General features: G+C 35.7%; 1 protein-coding gene across 2 annotated transcripts in view; it reads right to left on the reverse strand.

Annotated features, from left to right (window-relative positions):
* Positions 1-1525: 1525 nt before the first annotated feature.
* ZDHHC17 (zinc finger DHHC-type palmitoyltransferase 17) overlaps positions 1526-24873 on the reverse strand; it is a 65739-nt gene continuing 42391 nt past the window's right edge. The window contains exons 9-18 of one of the 2 annotated variants that reach the window (XR_009486553.1): positions 23632-23774; positions 21249-21351; positions 14769-14891; positions 12732-12794; positions 11521-11614; positions 8159-8242; positions 7606-7763; positions 6689-6783; positions 3289-4669; positions 1526-1783 (exon numbers count right to left, since the gene is read on the reverse strand). Coding sequence is in view for 1 of the 2 variants with exons in the window: in XM_059846877.1 (XP_059702860.1) it covers positions 4531-4669; positions 6689-6783; positions 7606-7763; positions 8159-8242; positions 11521-11614; positions 12732-12794; positions 14769-14891; positions 21249-21351; positions 23632-23774 (1002 nt within the window). In the remaining variant the exon portion in view is untranslated. Of the gene's footprint in view, positions 4670-6688; positions 6784-7605; positions 7764-8158; positions 8243-11520; positions 11615-12731; positions 12795-14768; positions 14892-21248; positions 21352-23631; positions 23775-24873 lie in introns of both variants that reach the window. The other variant, XM_059846877.1, reaches the window with a different exon arrangement.

Here is a 24873-nt window from a genome sequence, read left to right on the forward strand (position 1 = left end):
TCTCTGGCACAGAGTTTCTAGTAAATGAAAACCAAACCATAATATTTTGGGGGGCTGAGCGTGCTTTGGTATTGAGGTACTGTTATGCACTTACTGTGCAGGAATACTCCACCAAGACAGCTGCAGATTAACAAGTTAAGTTAAAATTTTAAAAAACTCTTGTCGGGTTTGAGAAGCAAGCTGAAACTTTTTTGGGATAAGAGAACCCTTCACCACACTGAATTTATGGAAACACATATAACTGGGACTGCTGCAACAAAACATTAAGGAAGTGTGTCAGCATGGTCTAAAACAGTTTCAAGCAACATCTATGACCGTGGTCTGAGGCAGTGAAGCAGTTCAAGCCAAAAGCCTAATTAGAAAAATATGTACTACTCAAAATAATACACAAAGAGCATTTTGTACAGGTTATAAAGGAACCATGTGGATAGGAGGAAAAACAAGCCAGCTCAGTGACCCGAGAGCTTGTCCAGTTCACAGAGCAGGAAAGATTAGAGCTGAAAAAGACAACAGTAACTCTGAAGCAGCACATTTCAGGTGGGAGTGAGACAGTAAACAACAGCACAGCCTAGGAAAAACTCTCAGTCCTGCTATTCATAGCATCAACACTGCCTTCGTAGCAAGGAAATCTGATTTTACTAGAAGGCAGCTAACGGTACGTGCGAGGCACTGAACTCTAGTAGAGGCATAATGAGGGTGCAGAGGGCTGGCTTCTTTCCAAAAATCCCCAAACCCAGGAACCAGCTTTCAAATCATCAGGACTCCCAAGCACAGCAATTCCTCTGATGGAGCACTGCAAATCTTGGATGGAGATCTTCAGCACAGGTTGAAAGGTCCTCCCTGGTCTTTTCCTGACAAGGCAAAGGGTGGTCAGCCCAGACTCAGCCTCACCAGAAACACTGCCTGGGGAAGGGAAGAACACCACCACCAATTCTCAATCTCAATACCAAAACAAGACTCAGCAGAAACACTTTTTTCTTCCCTTTAGATGTCCTCCTAAGTCCTAGCCTTACACTTTAATACACATTGCTGGTTATAAATGTCCTGATTAAACTCGAGCTTGGATTGTTACCTTGTTTCTACTCAAACTCTAACCTTTAGCACGGATCAGAACAGCCAAGGTAGTCTGTCTCCTGCAAGTGCCACCCAGGAGCACATATCTTGGTGACACATCCTAGCTATATGTAGATGCTTGGCTGACCCTTAGAATACCTCAAATGTCATTATGTAAGTACAATAGGCCACATGAAACATTCCCTAGATGGAGTTCTCCTTTAAGAAACATTACCTTGCCAGCAGGCTTCACTCAAAAGACAGGAATATTTAATCAGTGAATGCTAACTTTAATTGGTAGTGCAAAGGTGTAATTTACCACAGTGTAGTAACTCATAGGATTTCACATCTGTACAGATTTGGGTGCATGCCATCTGTAAGACACCTGCAGATTTTTCCAGAAAGGCTTCTGAAACTGGACATAAACTACACTGCATGAAATCACACCCCAAGTCAATACAAACACTGCATCTAAGAGTCAATATTTATTTGATTAATAACTTACAAAATTTAACAGATTTAATTTATGTAAGGAGAGCTAGTTTATTAAACATTTTACAGATTTTTTTTTTGTTCACAATGTAATACACATCAAGATCTCGACAGTATTAAAATAATACTTGGCACAGTTATAAATAATATACAAAAAAATCCACAGCTTAAAATGTAGTGATGCTGTTTTACACATTAATTGAAAAAAAATCTGGTGGACATCAAAGAATACAAAAACCTGCAAAGAAACAGCACATGTTTAGGGCCAAGACAAAATTCCTATTTATTCTACCTATGTCAGATTAAGTTGGTCTGATCTGCTGTTGGTCTGGATCAGCTTAAGTTTCAGAAGCAATGCAGTTTTGGTTCAACAAGTGAATTTTAAGTTTGATAACTTGACAGAAAAATGCTGCATAGTTGGCTCCCCCCTGCTTGCTTTATGATTTCACATCAACAATTCAGTGTTACTCAAGACAAGTTACATTTTGCACTGGAAACTTCATACATCCCAAATCCATATATGCACGTTAATTTTCACAACTACCTACTATCGCTCAGATTCTGCAGGTCTCAACAAATCTGTCACCAGAGAGCAACTGACATGTAAATAGTGCAGAACTTGCTATGTGCTACCAAGGATCACCTCTTCTTTTGCAAACATTTTTGACACGGAGTGCATGATACAATTTATGGCATTTAATGCTACTGGGCAAATTGACCGAAACTTGCATCATGCACTGAACTGCTCTTCTGGTGGCTGGGTGATATTTTATAAAGTGTATTGAAGCTCCTCAAGTCAACCGACCCCCAGCTAAAATGTGAAAAAAGAAATGAATGAACAAATATGCAGAATATCATTGGTGATTAAAACAAACTATAGTGTAAAGCTTTCATGCTTTTTTCTGATTAGAAAAAAATATGAATAACTGAAGTCAATTGTTTTCACAGAAATAGAGCATGTTTTTGTTAGGATTACAAATTTTGTCTGACAACAGTAGCCAAAGCTTCTTCACCCTATACCCAAACCTCTCCTGTTAAAAGTGTCCAAGACAATATTGATTTTTCCAGTATTAAACATTCAAGGACTCTGATGCTGCACTTCTGTAAATCCTGATATCTGGTACTTGCAAACTAAGTGTGTGTCTTGAGATCAATGAACAACTACAGAAAAAATGTTTACTTGCAAATACTGAACATCAACTATTTACAGTTTCACTGCTCCTCCTACTAAGGCAAGGGCTGGGAATACCACTAGATTGCTTTATTACCTGTAATCTGCATATTACAGAAAACGCTAATTTTGCCAAGCATCAAACATGCAGTGAATTTGCAGGGCATAATGCCTATTAACAGCAATATTTAACATCACTAAAAGCTCATTAGATATCTTCCTATACTTTTTTGGTTGAATAAAATGAAAATGAGCAGCTTTAAATACACTAAACACACACTCACAGAGAGAAAACTATTTGATAAATTATTTATATACAGATACACATTCTTTACACTGGTCTCAGACATCTGCTTTCAGGACCCTCCCCAAACTCCCCTCACAGGTTCCTTGAACCACTGGGTTGCTACAGCACTTAGAAGAGAACAAAACTGATTCTCAGTCTCTCTGTAAACAATAGTTAAGGAAGCAGTGAACAATTCACTATGAGTATATGAAAACACCATAACAAAAATCAGTGCATCACATTCAAGAAAAGCCCCTTTGGAATGCAATTTCAGATCATTCCTTACCTTCCAAACACATCTGTAGCATGAGAACTTAAAAACAGAAATTAAGGGCGATTTCCACGTGCCAATACACCATCATCCCCAGAACACTGCTCTGCGTTTTCTGTGCGCACGTGCTGTTAAGGGGATTCTTAGTTTTTTGGTTTTGTTAGAGTTTGGGTTCCATTATTTCACATCCAAATGAAATAAGCATTTCAGGCAGCTTTGGGTTCTTCTTCTCCAATTGCAAAACTATCTTGTCCTTTTATAACTGAGACTTTTGCTTTCACATCTGTGGTATCCCCCATGTAATTTCTCTTCCAACGTGTCTCCAGATACACTACACTGTACTGTATGAGGACCAAACCTAATACTAAAACATTGCTAGTTTGTAAGTTGCTTTTACAATTACTTCAAAGATAATTATTTTTCCCCCACTTTTTTCCCTGAACATTATATACTGTAAACTAATTTTACAGGTGTATCATGCATTTAGGCAGGGCTTTAACTTTGACAGAAAAGCTTTCCTTATTGGCGGAGCTGTTTATTTCAGACTACATTATTTCAGAACAGGGTTGTTACAAGTATTTAGTTGTACCACTTACAGGTGGCAAAAACAATCACCAAAAAATGTGGGCAACATATTTTTACTCAACATTACCTGACGTGCCCTACTGCTATAACTTAACGTGTTACAGGGGATCCCCACCACAGGATGTTTATAACAGTACTGAAAAGCACATTTTTCAATGTACATCTTACTACAGAAAATCTGTATTAAAAAAATCACATTACAGGAACTACAACATAGCGATCAGTGAACTCTGTATCATGAAATTTAGTTTGATATTCTAGATTCTTGTTTCAGTGGAATTATTGATATTGGGATACAAATTTTTCTGCTCAGCACAATATAACTACTTATGTCAATACTTCAATAATCTCATGCTCCATTGTGAAAGACCTTAAATAAAAAAACCCAATAACAAATACTGTGAATATGTTGCCATGAATAATTCTCATGTTAAGAACTGTTAAAATCCCTGTTTGATCTTCCTCCTCTTCCTTATCAGGTTTGGCAGTTTATTCTGTCCATTTTTACTTTTGTTAATAAAATTCTGATGAAGAGAAGGTACCTTTATGATTCATCATCAGCCCTACACATAGCATGCTACTCTTCAAGGGATGCGGAGTCGAGAGAGAGAGAGAGAGGGAAAATTTTTCAGGCACCACTCAGGATGATATGCTCACAGGATGAAGGTGGTGCTACACTAGCTGGTAGCCTGATCCTGAAGTTTGGTCATATTCTATTGTATACTGCCTTGTCCAGTCCACAATAACAGGCCGAAAAAGACCACAGCATCTGAATTCAAAGAAGTCTATAATGTTCCTTATACATCCATGGCTAAAAACAAAAGAAAAACACACATTAGCAAGCAATATCATAGCTCATCTAACAAAGTACATAATCTTTTGCCTACCTACAAATTTGATTCTTCGCCCTCAAAGTTTCTAACTTTAGAAAATGAGCTCTGTTTAGAACTTTTCTCATACTTGATAAGCAAGATGGTGAGTAAATTCTGAAATAAGAAGTGGTCACCAGACTGGTGAATGTTTGATCCTTGGGCATAATCAAGACACCAACTTTCTTCCACTATCTACCAAAACATGTTTTTAGCAGTCCATCACCATGTAGCACAACCTCGTAGTTCAGATCCTGTTTTAAGAGGACAGTTGCATTGTACAGATGGATGCAAAATAAAATGGCATGAAATGAATGTCTTCCTAGAATAGTTTTCATATTTATTGGTATCTGTTTCTGCATACATACTGGTTCACCAGCTGCAGGTCTAGAATCAACCAAGTCCCTTGACAACACAAAATTAAGAAAGCATGATCTGAATTAAATGAACTATTCAAGCACTTTCTGTGGCTGAATCAATTAACTGTCAAATATTTAAGACATCTACATAAAAACTCCCAGCATGCTGGGGATTTTTAACTTAATTAGACATGGGCTGAATAGATCATAGTTTTCTGGAAGAGAAGCTCATGTAATGAAATATGAGAGAGTCGGTCTAAGCAAAAAGGAGATTAAACTATGTGATGTCAATGCTTCATGTGACAGGTGATGCTAAGTCAGTTATTTCAGACATCTGGTGTTATTTTCAGGTGTAATTTTTATAATAGCAGCTATTTCAGTTAAAATGGTTTGTGAATGTGACAGCAATTTGGGATCAAACCAGCACTTTTTTCTTATCCTGGGGATCACTCTGTGTTTTCCAGGCAAATTATCTTGTTTTGTTACAACTCTAATCTGTAGGAACACTGCAACTACACAGAGATGCTTGTCTGCTTCTCACTACAAGTTTTCTATGAAGAGATATTAAAAAAAGACCACACAAATTCCTAGCACAGAACTCCATCTGCTACAGAACAGAATCACGGAATGGGCAGGTTGAAAGGGACCACAGTGGGCCCCTGGTTCAACCAGGGTCATCCTAGAGCTCATTACACAGGATTGTGCGAATCCATGCTGACTGCTCCTGATCACAATTACCATTTCCTATCTCCTTTTACCTTGTGTGGCACCAAAAAGAGCAGAAGCTCCCACAGGAGGCACAGCATGTGCAGCAGGATGAGATGTGCTTTTTTTCTTTTTCCAGCTCCTTTTGTAACATGCTCTCGACCCATAAATATACCAGCTTCATTTATGTCCTGCTTTGGCTCCACAAGCTGCTCCATGACCTTGTATTCCATCTCAGTGCTACTTCATCCCCAAGCCCCCATCTTTCACCTAGCACTCTCATCACTACAGAAACCAGAATCCCAACCTACTCTTTACATATTGATGCCCAAAAACTGTATGCATCAGCTTTGCTCTCACCCATGCAACACCCACTTCAGTTCCTGGGACATCCTGCGCCCTTCCCCACAGATAGCTTTGGCCATGCTCTTCCTGATGAATAGGAAGGAAGTGAAGCCTCTTTTCTCACAGTAGAGAGAAAGGGGAGCTACTACACAGAGCAACTTCACCAGCACAGTAAGTATTACTCAGGAGAAAGTGCCCAGTGTGGAAATTAATGTCCAGGTCAACATAGACATGCTGCAGTAAGCAACTACCTCTGGATTGAGCATCTGCTTTAGAAAGATGATATTTATTTCCCCATCAACTCTACAGTGAAATACAACCACTGCTGGAAAACATTCTTTTCTGTGTTTGTCCACCCTACACTACAAAACATTAATCACTTCCTTTAACTGGATAGAATGCGTGACTGTGAAAACAGCTGACAAGATTCAGCACTCCAAGTAGAGAAAATAGTCTGGAAGTGTTTAGGTGTGTTCTGTTTCAACAAGCAATATGATTCAAATATATGCAAGGCTACACAAATAAGAAATTTGTATATGCTTCAAAACTTACTTGAATGGGCTTTCAATAGATGTGGTTGTAACTTTAAAGTGCTTATATCTTCTTGCATTCATCCTTTCATTGGTTGTGATACCCAAGCAAGATATCTTAAGACAGGAAGAATAAATAATTTAGCTCACATAAACACATGCAACCAAGTACTGCATGAGAAAGACTGAAAAATGACCAAATGTACTGTTTTCAATTTGTTTTTAAATTCACTTTTAAACAAATGAGTTTTTGACTGGGGAAATTATCAGGAGCAAACATAAACCATAAGACTTTTAAATTGATATATGTTTTAAGTAACAAATATTGTAAAAATGGAGGACAAAACTTAAACTTCCTGAAAAGTTTTATCTAAGCTATAGAGGATCATTTCTATTTCCAGGAAATCTTCTGGAAAGATTAAGTCTCATGGTTCATTAATGACAAGTCATACTTCAAGGCGTTCAGTATGACTTTTTTTTCCATAGAAAGGATAAAGAAAACTTGGGTTTGGTCAGACTAGAGTATAATAATATGGCCTCAACTCACACTGAGGCAGTGTAAGAAATCATTGCATCCTCTTTCAAGCTACCCTCCCTTTCTGTTAATAACATACAGCATTATTATAAGGCCCCATGGCTCTTATCCTCTATTAGTCTTTATTGCCTTTTTCTGGTCTGTGTTACCTTTTTGTTGTTCTGAGAAGGGAAAGCAGGAGGTAGGTATTTTAACCTCTTGCACAAAAAAAAAAAGGGCCATGTGAATTAGAGCTGAATGATGACTAACACTGAGAGACAGCAGATGCTTGCCTCCTCCAGCAAGGCTGAGAGATTAAACACTTGTTCCAGCACAATGAACATGAAAATTTAAAGGACAGAACTATTTGATATTCTTATGTCACTCCCAAGACACAGCATTATGAGTGAAGTGCCCTTCCATACCTGATACATCTGACACATGAGTAACACAGCCACCCACATGAAGTGAAACACACTGTTTAGAAACATCCAAAACATCCACGGAGAACAGGTAGCAATCTGTGTAACGTAGGTCCAAAATCCATCCTTTGTGTAACTTGTCTCACAGTGGAAACCCCAGTCTAGAGGGGAAAAAAAAAAAAGTTAAAAAATATACAAAGATTTAAGGTATGTTTGTTTTACAGCAACATATAATGCCCACATTAGAATGTGTTAAATAAAATAATAAAATGACAAGTGCCAGAATTCTGAGCTTTACTTGCTCTCTTCCTTTCCCAACTCCTTGAATACAAGATACATGCACATACTTGTTTGTGATGAAGAAAAAAAGATCTAGAACAAGAAAAACATCTTCTAAATTAAAATACCCAATATAATAAAATATTAATGAGCAGTTCAATTCCAGGATAAAAATATCCAAAACTCTGATAAGGCAAAGATCTATAAAAATCCATATGAGGAGATAAAGTATATAAAAGCAATTAAAAAAAAAGGCCAAAAAATCACATTTACTCACAAGAGATACATCCATAGATCATCCAGCAGATCATAAAAAGCAGGAAGAACAGGTATCCCATAAAATAGCGATGGTTCCCTGCTCCTAAAGTTGCACAACAGGGACCAAATTACCACACTTTCAGCAGCAGAAAGACAACATTACCCCAGAAAGTTTAATTGCTTGCTTAGAAGTACTGCTTATTATTGTATATAGAAACATTATGCTACAATATTAAGCCCCTATAACTTCAAGACAGTGAAATTAGCTGGTTTACTTATGACTTTTCTGTTATTTCTCAGGCAACAAAGCAACTTTTCTTTAATTTTCTGTCATGTTACAACTGCAATTCACTAATTCATTTGTAACCTCTTTCATGAACTAATAAAATTATTGCTAGACAATATTTAAAGCAAAGTTGGTGACAGCTGCTGCAGAGCCCTTAACAGCCAGGAATTACAAATTAATAAGTAATTTTTAAAAGCCACTGAAAAATCATCAAACTACAGAGTTTGTTTTCTTAGAAGTAACAGAAATATGAAAAAATATACAACCTTCCTTGATAATAAGCTAACTTACATCTTATGTATGGATGCCTGATGAAGCTAGCTAAAAATTAAAGAGCTAGTAAAACTTGTAAAACAAATGTGTGTAAGTGAACAGACAAGGCCTAAGAACCCAGCTATAACAATGAATGGGATAAAAACAACTCTGCTTTAGACAGAATTCTAATGCAAGAAAACTCAGTCACTAAAAGACTGATCTATTTTTAACAGTAGTAGAGCTAAAAATATGCCTCTTGTGAGAGTACATCATAATTCTGAAGTACTCAGCCTTCCTTCTGTTTGTAAAATATGTCCAGTGTTGCAACCTTCCAACAGCTCCAGGCTGTAAACAAAACCCACAGAGATGATAATGGGCTACAAAAGATTTGGCTGTCATCATTTACCAGCACAGCATTTACTTCTTTATTATGTCAAATGTTTTCCCTGCTAAAACAAGAGCATCCTCTGGAGGCAGAAAATAATCAAGTGCTTTTAGCAAGTGCACTGAAAGACTGCATAAATAAGAGATGAGGAAAAACATTTATATAGCACAAGCTAGACCAAACATAAGACACTTCCTTGAAAATCAAACAAGTTCCTGAAAAAATTACGTTGTAATATTGCCTTTGAGCACCTAAGGGCATATGAGAAAGTGTTGGGAATGTCCCTAAGGTATCACTGTCATTTGCATTCTACATTTCAGAACTGTTAAGTTTCATAAAAGACATTCCATAAAGAACACAGAAGTTAAACAGTGGCCTAGAAGCCCATCTGAGAGGCTTCTGAAGGGATGTTTCTTTTAGCAATATCTTTAATGATACTAAACCAAATTCTGCCTAACAGGAAATCCATATGTGAGAGGTAAAAACATGGGTGTAGCATTTAAAACGATAAATGGAATAGTACAATCTGGATCGCAGTTTAAAAATAAAAAAAAAGTGAAAAAAGAAAATGGAGAAACTGTATTTTGAGTAAGATTAGGCAAAACACAGTATTGTGCTCTACAGCTCCCTCCTGGACTGGCAGGAATAGTCTCATCCTCTGCAGTTAAAATAAAATTTTAAAAAAACTGTAGAAAAACATAATGCTATTTCAATACTCCATTTAGAAGATAAATATAATCACTTCCAGATACTTGCTTGCTGTATTTTACCTAAAATTTTGAGGAAAACAATTTGCCCTTGTAGCAAATTCACCCTTGTTGCCAATTCATTTATTTTTCAAATAGTCTCCACTTTTTGTCAACCTCTTAAAAATGGTAAAAATATTCGAGGTCTCTTTATGTGCCAAGTTTTACCCCCAAAGGATTTACTTTAGAGTGTCTGTAAACACTTTTTCAAGATTTCTCAGTCCTATCTTTAGCAACATTCTTATCCTTTTAACACATTCCACACACATTCAAATTCCACCTTTCCAGAAAGGCATGATTCATGTTTCCCTTTTTGGCAAACATACCACAAATGCTGTTTTAAGAATGGATTCTGTTTTGCAATCCCATGCTTACAGTGACCACGTACCAATCTGAGACAGAGAATCCATATAAGGTTGTTCAGACCATCACTCCTTCCAGTTCAGCTCCAGCTCCCACACTGTGATTTCTAACACTTTTTTCCAGCATACTTTCAAGGGTCCTAGGGTTTACTTTTACCTCCAGTTACCCCACTCTGTACACCACCACTAAAAGACAGATTCTACTTTTCCATCATCACTGTGACTTAAAAACCATTTCCTCCACCTACCCTAATCCCATCACTCATACACTCTCTCAATACACACAAACCAAGGGCTTTCCTCCCCCATTTGTTTCTTGTTTTCTTTCTAGTTACAGATTAAAATACTGGATCTTGCTGTCCCATTGACACATACTCCTTGGTACTCCTGTAAAACCTGAGCCCATGCTTCCCTGCCTGTCTGAATTAAAAATTTCTTAGTTTTCAACTGTAAAACATCTAAAATATAAACCAAAAATATCTTAGATAGTTACATCTCTAGGAAACATAAAACAGAAGTGGGTGATATAAGTTGATCTCAATGAGACTTTAGAGATGTTCTGTTAAAATTTAAATGCCAGGATTTTACTCTTGATTTTCAGACCAAACTACTCTGATTATTCATTATTATATCTCTTTGAAAGGACTACAATGAAGCGCTTATGAAACTGTCAACTGTCAGTGAACCCAGGTCTTTAACTCTTCCCCAAGATTAAAGTTACCTCTGCTTGTGTCCTAAAAAATTAAACACGTGAAGCAAGCTGCACTCATTTCCTAGCTGAGAGGTCTTCAGTGCTCCCTGCATAATAATGGTTTTCAAATAAGTTTCTCAAAAAATATGACTGGAAATAGCAGCATTTAGAGACTTTATTTCTGTTCTATATCCATTCATTTCATAATCACTAAGGAGAACAAAAGGCAACCTGAATGGTCAAAAAGAGGAGAATACCTCAATTGGAAGTCGTTCTGGATCTAACCTGTATAACCATACCAATTTTAAATATGCATACCTTATCAATAAGTTACTGAATATTACTGGTCAAAATGAAAATTTTCATCTTATGTAATGGATAATAATCAGTTGTGGAATTGTTTTCAGCAGTTAAGCTTTGAATCTTCTTGACTAAACTTCATGTCAATTAAAATACATACGTAGCAAACTGAATAAGACAGAACAATTTGGAGGACAGGTATATAATAGACAATACAAATGAGAATAATGCGGAGAATCACATGTAGAAAAGAAATTATGCTGAATATTGAAAAGCTTTTCTTAAGAAGCCAAGTCTCTTCCACTGTGAAATGAGAACAGGCAAGACCTTGCAGAGCATTTCAGCAAATTCCTCACCTACGCAGTTCCCCACCCACGGGCAGTGGTGATCAAACTTTGCTATACATCGATTGCAAACACCGCAGTGTTTGGACCTCACTGGCTTCCGTATCTGCAACGGAAACAAACATTCGTTTAGAAAAGCAAGTTACCCTGATGTATTTTAAATAGGACACAAACTTTCAATTTAAATGTAAATGGATTGTGCTATTGTTAATTCCTCAGAGAACTTCAAATTTGAAGCTAATTCTAAAGGCAATCCTAGCTATTTCACTTAATCTACACACTTTTTAATACAAACATCCTTACAACTGCACTGAAATAATTTGTACTTTTTTTTTTCTTATAGAAAGAATTATTTTTCTCATACAAAGTTCTTCTATTACCTCCAGCTATTGAGCTTTGTATAGCAACCAGCTTCAATTCAGCTTTTAACAAGGAAAATAAAGAATGCACTTGAGTTCCATGATTGTGTATCATTCATAACAAAGCTCTAATATAAACTTTTCAGGTTATTTTCTAAAGACAGAAATATGACTCAACAAGCAGAACTCGATGGAACTTAAAATGCTAAATAACTCCCAAAATTTTTTCTTGAAAGGTTATGTCTTGAAAGAAGTGGTCTGAAATATATATATGTATATATACACACATAATTTTTAAGGTGTCACATCTGTATATAATTTTCCAGCTTCAGATTTGGAGATACAAACATCATTCATGTTCCACATACATCAGAGCTTTACAGTGTTAACACTGGTATGCTTGAGGATTTTGTATCTGCCAGTTAACTACCAAAAAAAAGCATGTTATATTTGCTTTACAAAAATTAAGATTTCTTCCCCCCACTCCTGACTATTGCCAGATAGGGAAATACACTTGAGTTTTGAAAAAATATTTTATTAGAAGCACAACATAATTTTACTGCAAGTTATGGAGGTAGTGGAATGTCACATATATAACCAACCAACCTGGTAGACATACTGGATACTTGAATTTTGACACTGGCAAGTTATTTCCAATGCGATAATCTTTTTTCCTCTCACTGTTGCATTTTTTTGGTATACATATTATGTATTGAAAATATTGCTTAGATTAAAGAGTACAAATAAATTCTGCCTTTGAAACTGCAATAAGGTCAAATATGTGTTCATTACAGGAACACTAATTTTGGCTTAGCATTAAAGGAAAAAAAAATAAACAGTGAAATTGATCAAAAAATATACTACCAAGCAGGTACTGCAGAATATACTGAGGTCCAGACTTCCTGTCTCTGCAAGTTCTACTATTGTCTGCAGGAAAAAAAAAAAATAGAATTTAGCATATAAACAAATGGTGACAATAATTTTCAGACCTGTGGCTGTGAGCCCTTTATTATGTACTTTCTACACACAGGAACAAATTCAATTCAGATGAAACTGATTTTGAATCTACTTTACTAAACCAATATGCATATTTACTTCTAAATTAATGCTAGTTTATACTTATTCCTAGTTACCTACTGTGATTTCAGCACTGCTGGTATGACTTTTGACATGCTGGACAATTTCAATATGAGTCCCTCTGATTTCAGTGGGAGTATAACACTACACTACAGACTAACAAAAGGATGCAAAAATGAATGTGCATGGTCTGACACTCAACACTGGAGTTCAGTATTGCCCACAAGCAAAATCCCAAACCTCAGGAGAACAGAACAGAACAAGAGCAGATGAAGAGCTTTTAAATATAAGTCTTGTGCAGACTCAGGATCACCTCAGCTAAATGTACATCATTGTGCTTTGTAAACCTTTGTCTACCTTCTATGCTTCCAAACTATAGGAATATCTTATTTATTTATCCCTTCACTTGCTTTAAGACTGATTTGGGTTATTTTGTAACACAGAATGAAGGACATGACATATTAAAACAACAAACATCTGAAATTGTCGCTTACTACACATTTCTAAACATAATTAACATGTTCATCTGAAATGAAAAGAATTTTCTTACTTAGTTATTTCAAAGCTAAAGGCTAACTCAGCATTAAATACTTGAAGACAAATTATGAAAATGTTAGGAAGTGCTACACTGCATGAAGGTAACACACATGTCCTACAGTGGTTCATATCCCTGGTAACAGAACATTTTACCATGTGGTTAGAAGCAATGTAAGAAATCCAAAACATTCACAGCCATATGCATCTGCCTCAAGAAGTTGCATTTTGCAATTCCTACCCAGTTTAACGAGGCTTTTGGAACCACACTTTCCTACTTAAGCAAGTCGATTAAAAAAATGCATAGTTGTGCAATTTGCTGAATCCAATCCAAAGTGTCAGAGTTGACTACTCAATCTAGTCCAGCTGAAGAAGGAGAATTTAGTTGGGAATTTACTTTGGCAAACTGGCAATAACAGAAATGGAATTTTCAGAGTAAATCCAAATCTGCATATTGACTAAGAACTCAGCTATAGCCTATTGCAGAACACAAAAATTATTTCAACAACACCATCCTTTTAATGGCTATTTTCTTTTCATTCCTACATAAGAATATAACACCAAGTGATCTGATCTTGATCCACACAGGTCTTTTCACAAATAACCATGAAGTAGAAGCTCAAAGTTCATTTTAGGTGGAATGTTGGCTTCTAGGAAACTTAAACAAAACAAAATGGTTTTGCTGCTTGTATAATTTTGGCATATTCAATGCTCATTTTGGCTGCTGGGAACAATGCACCTAATTTAAAATAAAAATATGAGATGCTAATCATGATACAACGCCTTAGATATCATTAGATCACCCATATTTTCTCTGACATTCATGCCAAAATAAAAGCCCACCCCAAACTGCCTGAGTTTTAGCTTCAAAATGTTTGTCAGACTAATACTTTTAGATACAAAGATAAAGAAAATTAGAGATGCTTAGAAGTCTGGAAAGTTTTCATAAAAGTAACTAACACTTTTCCCATAATGGGCTATTTGTTTCAGTAGGGCAAAAGTCTGAAACTTCACATTTCCTTTTTCACTCAACTGCTTCTCAAACTTTTAATATTGGAAATTCAAGTTACAATTTTATTTTGCTTCTCAAAATGACTAATATGTAATTATGCACCAGTTAAGAGCTGAAATGCATTCCACACGTTAAAAAATTAATCTGGAAGACTTTTCAACATTTTAAACCCTTTTTTATACAACTTACTGAAAAGCAATGTACTGAATGGTAAACTAAATACTTTGATCAGCTGGTGGAAGGCTGTTGAAGAACAAGTTTGTATCTCTTGGCTTTACCTTTTTCTTTTGTTCTTCCGTGGCTTTGATGATTCCCGGATCAGATTTCCAGGATTTTCCAAAATTGTAGAAAAGTGCAACACTATTAGCAAGGAACGGAAGATGTATAAAGAAAAAATTGAGATGTGTTTACAGTCAAGGAATCTCAAGTGTAAAACTGAATTTCCTCTTGAACATTCTCACTAATAATTCTGAAACAAAATTAACCTAAATTTAAATTTCACTAACGCCCTTAAGTCACTGTCTTCAGAATTAACAAAATTCAGCACTGCTGTAAGAACTAGCTTGGTACTCAGCATTTGCCATTGCTTGACCTTCAAAACTTACTTTAAGAATGGTCTGTTCCATAAGGTATTTCTAAAGCATTTATCATTCTAGAGGATGAATAACGATAGTTCAGTTTTTGTATCTGTTTTTCCTTTTAATTAAATTAAATCCCATGAAATTTATCTTCTCAATAACTATTTCCTGTTTTCAGAATAAACATTTTGGAGCTCTATTTATAAAACAGACATTTGACTGCCTATGTCTTCACTGGCTTGACATTCCTATGATATCACAGGACAGGCTGTTTCTGGCCATAGAAGGAATTTTGCTGCAATGGCCACTGTTGCACAGCAATCACGTCCCAACACCACTTATCTCCAAGAAAGGTAGTGTCTGAAACCTGGTCCTGTAATAAGGCAATACACATATTTTGCATCACTGAAAGTTATTTTTAACATACTAATATGTCTAATACTTAAAAACCCACAATATTTATTATTCTCCAGAAGTGTTTATAAAATCACTTACCATAAAGACAGAAAATAGCCATTTGTTTTAAAATACATTTCCTGCATTCAATGTCTTGCCATGTAACATGCTAGTCTTACAGCACTTGACATTTCTTCAGAGAATTAAAACATTTTTAGAAGTGATGTTGAAAAACCAAATACTTTAGATGTTTCTCTTCCACAAAAGGAAACCTATTTATTCTCATAAACCGACAAAAGACCTGACAAAACTGACTGAAGACACCTGCTGTCACTGCCACTTACAACTGCCAGAAGATGCTCTACTTGACAAATTTGTGGTGGCAGAAACCTCTACAGCATTACCCAAACAAAAAGGACACCTAGTACTCAGGCAGAAAACACTACACACCCAAATTACACTGTAATTTGAGGAACTTAGATACATTCAGATCTAAATAGCTTGCGATGCAAAAGAACCCAGAAATGCAAATTCAAGTAGGCCTCTTTTTGACTGCTGAAATGTTAAGGAAGTCTCACTGTTCATGTGAAGTGTATCACAAATAGTTTTTATTTTCCTCTTGTTGGGGCAAGGAATTGGATGTGAATTTCTAATAAAGAATATTGGCAAGCTAAATTAAAATTTTAATAACGTATCTTATATAGTAGAATGTTAGTATCAGCTTAGTAAAGGCAATTAATCTTACCAGTAACAAGATGTTTCCTGCAAGTTTATAATAAAGAAAAAAGATCAGCTATAATATAACCTAAACACTCATAGCTCTATTTTATACATTAGAGATGAAAAGCTCTGACTTCAAAATTTACACAATTCAACTTCCTATTTTTTTCTAAAGCTACCTGCTGCCAAGAATAAGCTGGTGCAACTGAACTGCTTAGCTAAAGAGAGGTTACATTTTTTTAGAATACTAAAATAATTGCTGGGTTTTTTATAACAGTGAAAACTGGTTTTCCATTAAATGTACCTTAATCAGACAACCATTACAAACAATGAAGGTACAACTGGAACCAATTTTATGACCCATTTCTAAATACCATACGTCATGTCTAGACTTCTAAAAAAGATGTGAGAAAAGACTAAGAGGGTGTTTATAACATTAATGCTTTGGGATTGTTTTTCTGCTATATTAAATTTGGATAACATGTAACTTAAGCAGCAGCCCATTGTCTCAATGGACTCCTTCCCCACTTTGCTCCCTCAAATACACAGAGAACATAAGACACACCCCACAGAACCTGCCTTCCCTGTCCTTTTATCATGTGGGGTCAGACAAGTACAATGCTGACAATGTAAAGCCTACATGAGAATTTAAAAGTTTTCTTCTCCAGGGTATTTCCAGCATGTGATGTAGGTAAACAACTTCAGGTGTAGGATTCATCTCACCCACTTTATATCACTCAGTATGCCTTCACAGACATCAGGAAGGAAAAAAGCCACGTCCAATCTACCTTCAGTATCAAGATATTTAAATTATGTAAGAGAAGCAGAGCCTTACAAGTGGCTATTTTTTGGCACTGTCTATGAAGAGTGTTTAAACTTCAATACAGATGCCCACACTAGAGGTATCTAAAATCATACTGAACACCCTCCTGAAGTCTCCTTTGAAAGAGATCTTAGCAACTTGGATCTCAGACACCTCGCAAAACTCTTCACACGTAAGAAATTCTTGTAGGTTTGCAATAGCTTCAGCGTAGAGTAGGGGATTGGTTCTCTAGGGAGAGTGTCTCATTTTGTGTTAACATCCTCATTTACAGCTACACAAGGAAGAAGTACATTACTATATTATTAAAGGCTGCAAAATGCATAATATACCAGGCATTCACATCTCTTGCCTTACCACCAGTTTGCTCCTCTTTTATTCAGTTTCCCCAGTTTTCATTGAGAGACAAAGCACAAACACCCATAAAACACTTCCTACTTTTAGTCTGGATCAATATTCTTTAATTATTAGAAAAAGTACAAGATGCTGAAAATTATTTGAGAAACTGGAACGAAAAAGGTCATCTCATTAAAAAGAAAATTAAAACCAAACAAGCACCACACAACCCTTAAGTTAATTTTTCATTGTGAACTGTAGTCTATTTAAAAGGCCCCAACTACATGCAGCTTCCTGCTATCAGGTATCATATAAGTCTGAGATCAAGCCAAAATGCATGTTATAGACCCAGATGTGCCCTTTCACCAACCAAAAATCCTTTTCTCCTGCACAGAAAAATCTGCAGCCAGCGTGTGGTGTCAGAGATCAAATATATGCTAATAAACCTGCCAATTCACAGAATCACAGCATCACAGAATGGGTCTGAATGGGTCTCTTTCAGGTTGGAAGAGACCACAGTGGGTCCAACCTTCCTGCTCAAGCAGGGTCATACCAGAGCACACAGCACAGGATTGTGTCCAGACTGTTTTGGAACACTGAGGAGAGAGTCCAGAACCTCCCTGGGCAATCTGTTCCAGTGCATGCTCATCACCTTCACAGTAAAGAAGCTCCTTTTCATATTCAGGTGGAACTTCCTGTGCATCAGTTTCTACCCATTGCCTCTTGTCCTACTGCTTAGCACAATTAGGAAGAGCCTGGAAACATCCTCTGACACACCCTCTTCAGATTCTTATAGACATTGATGAAGTTCCCTCTCAGTCATCTCTGTCTGAGTCTCAACAGGCCCAACTCCCTCAGCCTTTCCTTATAAGAAAGATGCTCCAAATTCCCAATTCATAACAGCTGTACATCTGGATCTAGAAGTCCAGGCAGGTAACAGCAGCCAGCTACATGAGAAGCCTCATTTGACTAGACATTTATTAGAAAAAATCAGTTTGTAATTAACTGAGGTTCTGCAAAAGCCCTCTATCACCGTTTCTATCTGACATAAAAGAATCCCTTAGCTTAATTCAGTTAGCCTATCTCCTCCACACTGGATTTTTTTAAAACTTTTTTTTTTAACTTTAGAAAAAGTATTTAGACATGGGAATAGAAGCTCTGGACAGCTGGGACCTGAGTTTGGATTTTTGGGGGTCTTTGGTTCCTGTAGAAAAATGGCTGCTGACTTCTTTTTTTTCTGCATGAAGACTTTTTGCTCTTTTCCTGAAACTAATTTTGGTAATAATTTTTTTTTTAACTGCTCAACTGTACCAATTAACTTGTTACAGTTTTTAAAATCCTATACAATTGTATCTGCTTTGCAAAGAATGAAAATCATCATGAATTCTCTTTCACCCAGTTTTAAAATGATCACTAATTGAAAATGTGTGCAATGTTTGTTTTCTTTAGCCCAGACCCCAGCAATTGGTGAAGTATATTTGAAATAAGATAATCAATACAGTATTAGTCAATGATAAATTATTTTAAAAAACACAAATTGCCTTATATAATCTCAAAATCTCAGCATTGCAGAAGGGATGCTATAGGCATAAAAGCTTGCTTAATTAAAACTGCACACTCCCATTTGCACCAAATACAAACTGAAGAAAAAAAATACTGTAAATATTTGGGTTACAGTAAACTCTGACATTTTAGAAAAACAGAGCAGGGTATGAATCTTTATGACAAAATGAGCAGTATTTGTTCAGCTGGAACTGAAAAGACTGCATGAACAACTGAGGTATAATCTTGGCAGGACATTTACAGGACACAAGAGAATGTTATACCTATAAATACTAATGAAAAAGAACAAAATGTGAAATTCTAGTCTCACATTATTAAAAGTGTAATTTTAAATAAGTTTTTTTCTTTTAAAAATAAAACTAAATTAAAACATGGTGACTAAATGTGTAGGATTTTGGAGAGCATTTTCACTCCTATCTGCAAACACTAGGAAACTAGAATACACTAATGGGGCAAGACATAAGCATCCTTTGTTACAAGCAAAATATAGTTACAGGGATGCAGCAAAACAGTGGCAGGGAGGCACAGGACCATAAACTCATATGTAGACTCAAAAATACACAAATCATATTCTTCATTCCCTGCAAGAATAGGATTTCTACTTTATCAAATACACCAAACTCAGAAGCTGCTGAGAAAAATCCAATAGAACTGAAACATTTACAAAAAGTTCAGTACATTTTCAATACTGGCTCTTTGAAAGACACATGATTAAACCTTAGAATTTAGAGATCTATTTTTCATCTGACCATTCTGAAATTCAAGAAAATGCACTGCAAATCCTTGGGTTTATTTTTCTTTATGATACATTGCATCCACTGACCTTTTCTGTCCCGTTAGGATTAAACATACAAGAGTTGATGATCTTTAAATACCTAAATATTAAAGTTGCACTTGCAGCAATTAAGATCTTTATGTTATTTATAATACAAAGTTCCATTAAGGCAATTCCTGATAGTTGTTTAAGGTTATAAATTCTCTTCCCCAGGCAAAAGACAGTCAGAATTTGTGAAAACTACTAGGACAGGTTTTATCATTTGAATACTACAAAGTGTAAAGTAGTACTCTAGTCTGCTGTAAGCAATCATATAAAGCTGTAGAAATAGAGGAATTCTTTATTCAACCATAAGGCTATGCTTCATGTTATAAAAATAGAGGAGGCATGCAATTTCTATTTTGCAATAAAGCTACAGGGCTATTTACCAGAAGAAGAATGAATTTGGAACTTATTAGAAAGACTTCCATACAAAAATCACCAATTAAAGGAAGATGGCCTCAAGCACTTGGTCTCTAAAACTGCTTGTCAGAGAATTGTGTCAGCTCTAATGAAAGTAATTAGTAACTGAAAATCTTAGACCACTACTTATCTGTACAAAAAGACTGTTGCAAAGTTTTGAGACACCAGCTTGGGACAGAAGTAGGACAGTATTTTATTGACATTCTGAAGTCAGGTTTTATTAGGGTAATTGCCTATATTTCTAGTGAACAATTAGGATTATTCTATGCCAAAAAAAACCAAAAAAACAAACAAACTTCAAGCTATTTAATCAGAATGAATAACAGAAATAAAAATTTAAGTAAGTTGATAGATACATGAATGAACTATGAGCTTCAGGACAAAAACCTCACAATTACAACCATAACAACTATATTAAGTATCAAATCTCTACTTTGTTTTCTTGGCTACTGAAATTACAGTACCCAAGAAAGCTGTTTGAATCTATTTCCTTGCCATGGAAAACTAACATTCCCCACTGAACTCTGACTCAATTTCTACCTCCATGAGTAAGGGAAATTCATATCTAGACAGACAATCAAAACCACAAAAATATGGCAATATGCTCAATCTCTATAATCTAGTATTGTTAATACACATATTTTCAAAATAACTGAAAATATAGTTATCAAATGCATCTAAAGTTTGCACAAAATGGAATTTCCAAAGTCTTTAGGCAGCTCTGTGAAACCAATTCTACCGGAATTGATACAGACCATGAACCAGCCTACTGTTTTCAGAGCAGTGTCTAAAAAGTACAATTACATTGTGTCCCCTTACAGCCAGATAATATTTTACAGTGTTGCTAACATTTCCTTCATAGAGGAAGTTGGTAAAGGAAATTCTGCAGAGTACTGTAAGTAAGTTTTGAGGAAAATCTTCTACTTACCAAATAGCATGCACATTTTTAAAGCAATAAAATAATTAACATTAATATAGAAAGCAGTGTTTAGTGGCAATTCCCTTTTATAAATTATTATTAGTTTACTTAGTGTTGTATGTAGGATATAGCTGTGTAATTCCTCATACTATGAACATGAAAAAAATACTACTGTACACAAAAAAGGATATCATTCCAAAACCAGAAGAACCACGTCACATACATCCAGAATTTTGTTGCCAAATATATTCCAAGAGGCAGTGCACTGTGCATGGAGTGATCAAAGAATGACCTGTAATGTAGGAACAATGTCACAAGGTAAGTTTTGATTTATAAAATGTAAATCCTGAACTACTGCTTCAGGGAAACACTTCCTAATAAAATTTGTATTATATGGGATTTTGCAAAATATGCCATACATACATTTTCCTCACTTTTCTGTTCAAAGTTCATGAGAAATTCTTTTTTTCAACCTGCCAAGACAGGCAGAATGAGTAAATACTGATGCTAAAACTACACTGTGCAAGCAGTCAGGAACCTGTGAGATTCGTAGCAATATGGACAGTGGTTGCAAACTATATAAAGTTTTGAGATTCCAGTGCTAAAGACATTTTGGAAACCCATACAATGAAAACTGCACATTAAAATTATATCATTAAGAAAAAAAGCCTAAGACACTTCGGTGTTATCAGCCTATATACTTGAAATATTTCAGATAATTCAATATTTTGCTTCTGCTACAGTTGCCAATATAAAGTTGAAAAAAATCCAGACTAATTAATTTCCCATATATCACTATATTTGACAAGTTCTAAGGTAAAATGCTGCAACATTAATTAAAAAAAAAATAAGCCATCAGAACAATTTTCACTTTCTTACACTTTTGCATTTTAAAGACTCTTCTGAATAAAGTTGCATACAGTAAGACAAATTAGGTGAATAACTAGGCTACTCTGTATTCAAGAAGAAATTGCTACAAAACCTATGGAAAACAACACTCTAAACAACTAACCTCCCTGAAATAAAACTTCTGCATCATCTGCCTAAACATCCTGATATCGATCCATTTTGCTTTTTGTGCTGGTGATTCCCTCAGGGTTGCCACAGACAAATGTGTGCAGGGAGTAGTTTCCATTTCACTTCTTTACACCCTTAGAGTAACTCTCTCTTCTCTAGTGGAAGTTCCTTAGGTCTTTGGAGAAAACCCTGTAAGGAACATGAGCTCATTTGATGAATAATAAGTGAATATACACTTGGACACACAGTAGTTACTCTGCACTAATCTTTCTTTCAGGGACTTCTGTGTATTTTTGTGTGTGTGAAAGTAGGGAGGAAAACACAGCTAAGCAGATTAGCTAAGATTTTATAGGGAAAGAAAACACTATTAGAATAACAGCACAAGTTTAATTCAAACCTGGGCTTTGTGTAAAACATTTTAAAAATTATTTATACTAAATATTAAGCAACAGGTAAGAGAAAATAAAAATGTTAATCTTGAACTCATGTCAGTTAGTCCAAAAATATAAAACTTCACAAAATACAGATCTTGAGAGATTGGAAGAAATCTTGTCCTTCCTTTCTGTAGGAGGCACAGTTGAGAATTTGACAAATGAGAAATATGTTTTTTTGTGGGAGGAGGCCAGCAAATTGCAAAGCCTCAGAGGTGACAAAAAGACCAAACAGATCATCTCCAAGATCCTGCAAATGCTGGATAACCTTCCACTTCCCTCCTGGTCTACTAAGTTCACTAAAATCTTCTGAACTTGGTTTAAGGAGCAGATATATTTTTCTCTTTATACAGAAAGAAAAGAGTAGCAAATGGTTCTAAATAAACATGACATCCAACTCCAGAAAAGCAGAAAGCTCCTAAGCATGGGGATACAACAAGTACTCCTATCTTGGCAGCACGTGATAATGAAAAGCAAAGATGATGTAGTCTACAGCTCTTGAAAATCCACTGGAGTATGACTACACACGTGTGTGTGTGTGTATTTGTAGGTACATTTACAGACATTTAAAGTAATCTTAACTACAACTGAAAGTATTTATGATGAGGTAACAAGATGTACAAAAAATGCTATTAGAAAGCAGCCTTTTTCTTTAGTCACTCCTTTCCACAAAGACAAAAGCTTCAAAATCTGATTCTGACTTAATTTCTCTCTATAAATCTCTTTTAGATGCCTTTGTGCATTTAAATTATTGAGAGAAAATAGTTTTAATAGTACACTTGCACATTGTCTTCATTACTTTATAGAAACTTTTCCATTGCCTGCTTTCTGCAATATTCATGCTGATAACTCTTTGAAGACAGACATTCAGCACCCTCCTCTGGATAACAACTGAATTTCTGTTCTGCTGTTAGCTTCTGTTAGCTCAGCAGTATTCACCCAAGATAATTCCAAGTTTCACAAGACAATAGAGCATTACAGGAGCTATAGCTGCACAAGATCTTTTGCAGAAATAAAGACCAATTCCTACAAATGCAAATTTAAGATTATCTATCCAATAAAGATGCCAGCAAAATACTTCTCACATGCACACTAAACAGATGGTGTCCCAGTGAAACACTTACTTTGAAAGAAACTGTACCATAGCCCAAACGCCACCATACATCAGCCCTTTAATGAGCCAAGAATCAATGTCTAGGTCTGCTATAAACCCAACCAGCCAAATAACTAGGAAAGGAGTTCCCAGCATCACCTTCTGACGGAATTCCTATATAGAAACAAACATCAGTAAGTAACTCTGTTTTCAAGAACAGATTCTATAATAAACAGGACAGTCATGAAAACTTAAATTTTCAGGAAGCTTGACAGTGGGGGATAAATCTTCACCAATTTTTCTCATTTCTTGTCTTTACACACCTCCAATGAATTTGCAAGGAAAATAAACCTTCCTAAAATTGCATTACAAATCAATAACTTTGTTTTAGAACTGTCTTCTAGAGACTTTGCTGCTAATCCAGAATCAAGGTAATATTAGCTCTTTTTAACAAATCCATAAGTGTATGAACTGCCACACAGCATATGACAATGTCAGTAAATTTTTATTACTGATGTAACTGCAGTTTTTAAGCTATTCAGAAGCATCTATTAATAAAGATAGGACCTTTTTTGTCTTACACTGTGTGGATACAACTCCTGAAGAGAGCACTGAACTCTTTACAAATCATTAAAGTACAGTGACAATGAAATGTACGAACCACTTCAGGTCAATAATCACAGCATTATTATAGTACCACAGGGTTAAAGCCCAGACTGTAGCAGTACTTTGAGCATCTGGATGCAATGTATCTTTATTTTAAAAAATTAAACCAGTGGTAGGTATCAACACAATATCCAGCACAACACTCTGCCTGAGTGTTGGTGGACACCAAGAAGAAAACATTAACTCTTTTTAAATAGTCAAACAATAGGTAGGAAGACAGTTCTTCATCCTAGAGCAGTATGTTAACTCTTACACCCTCATTTATGGCCTCTTCCTATCTGCAGTATTATACAGTACTCTGAGAGGCAAAAGGCCTCCACGTTAGAGACTCATGTATTACTTTATACTGCTAAGACTGACTGCTTCTTTCATTCAACACAATAACAATAAACAATACATAACTAGAGAGGAGATCAGAGTTCAGGATACCCAAAATGCTTCTTTCCTCAGCTACCTGAGTCAGGTTTGGAACGTCTTGGCTAACCCAAACAATACATGACCACACAATACTTTCCTAACACTTTTTTTTAGTTAGCACAAAAACTAAAAGTAAGTGTATAGAAGCTTAGGGTTTTATTTCCTCATGCCCTAAATAAAGCACTTTTTT

This window comes from Haemorhous mexicanus, chromosome 5 (genome assembly GCF_027477595.1).
Source record: "Haemorhous mexicanus isolate bHaeMex1 chromosome 5, bHaeMex1.pri, whole genome shotgun sequence".
NCBI lineage: Eukaryota > Metazoa > Chordata > Aves > Passeriformes > Fringillidae > Haemorhous > Haemorhous mexicanus.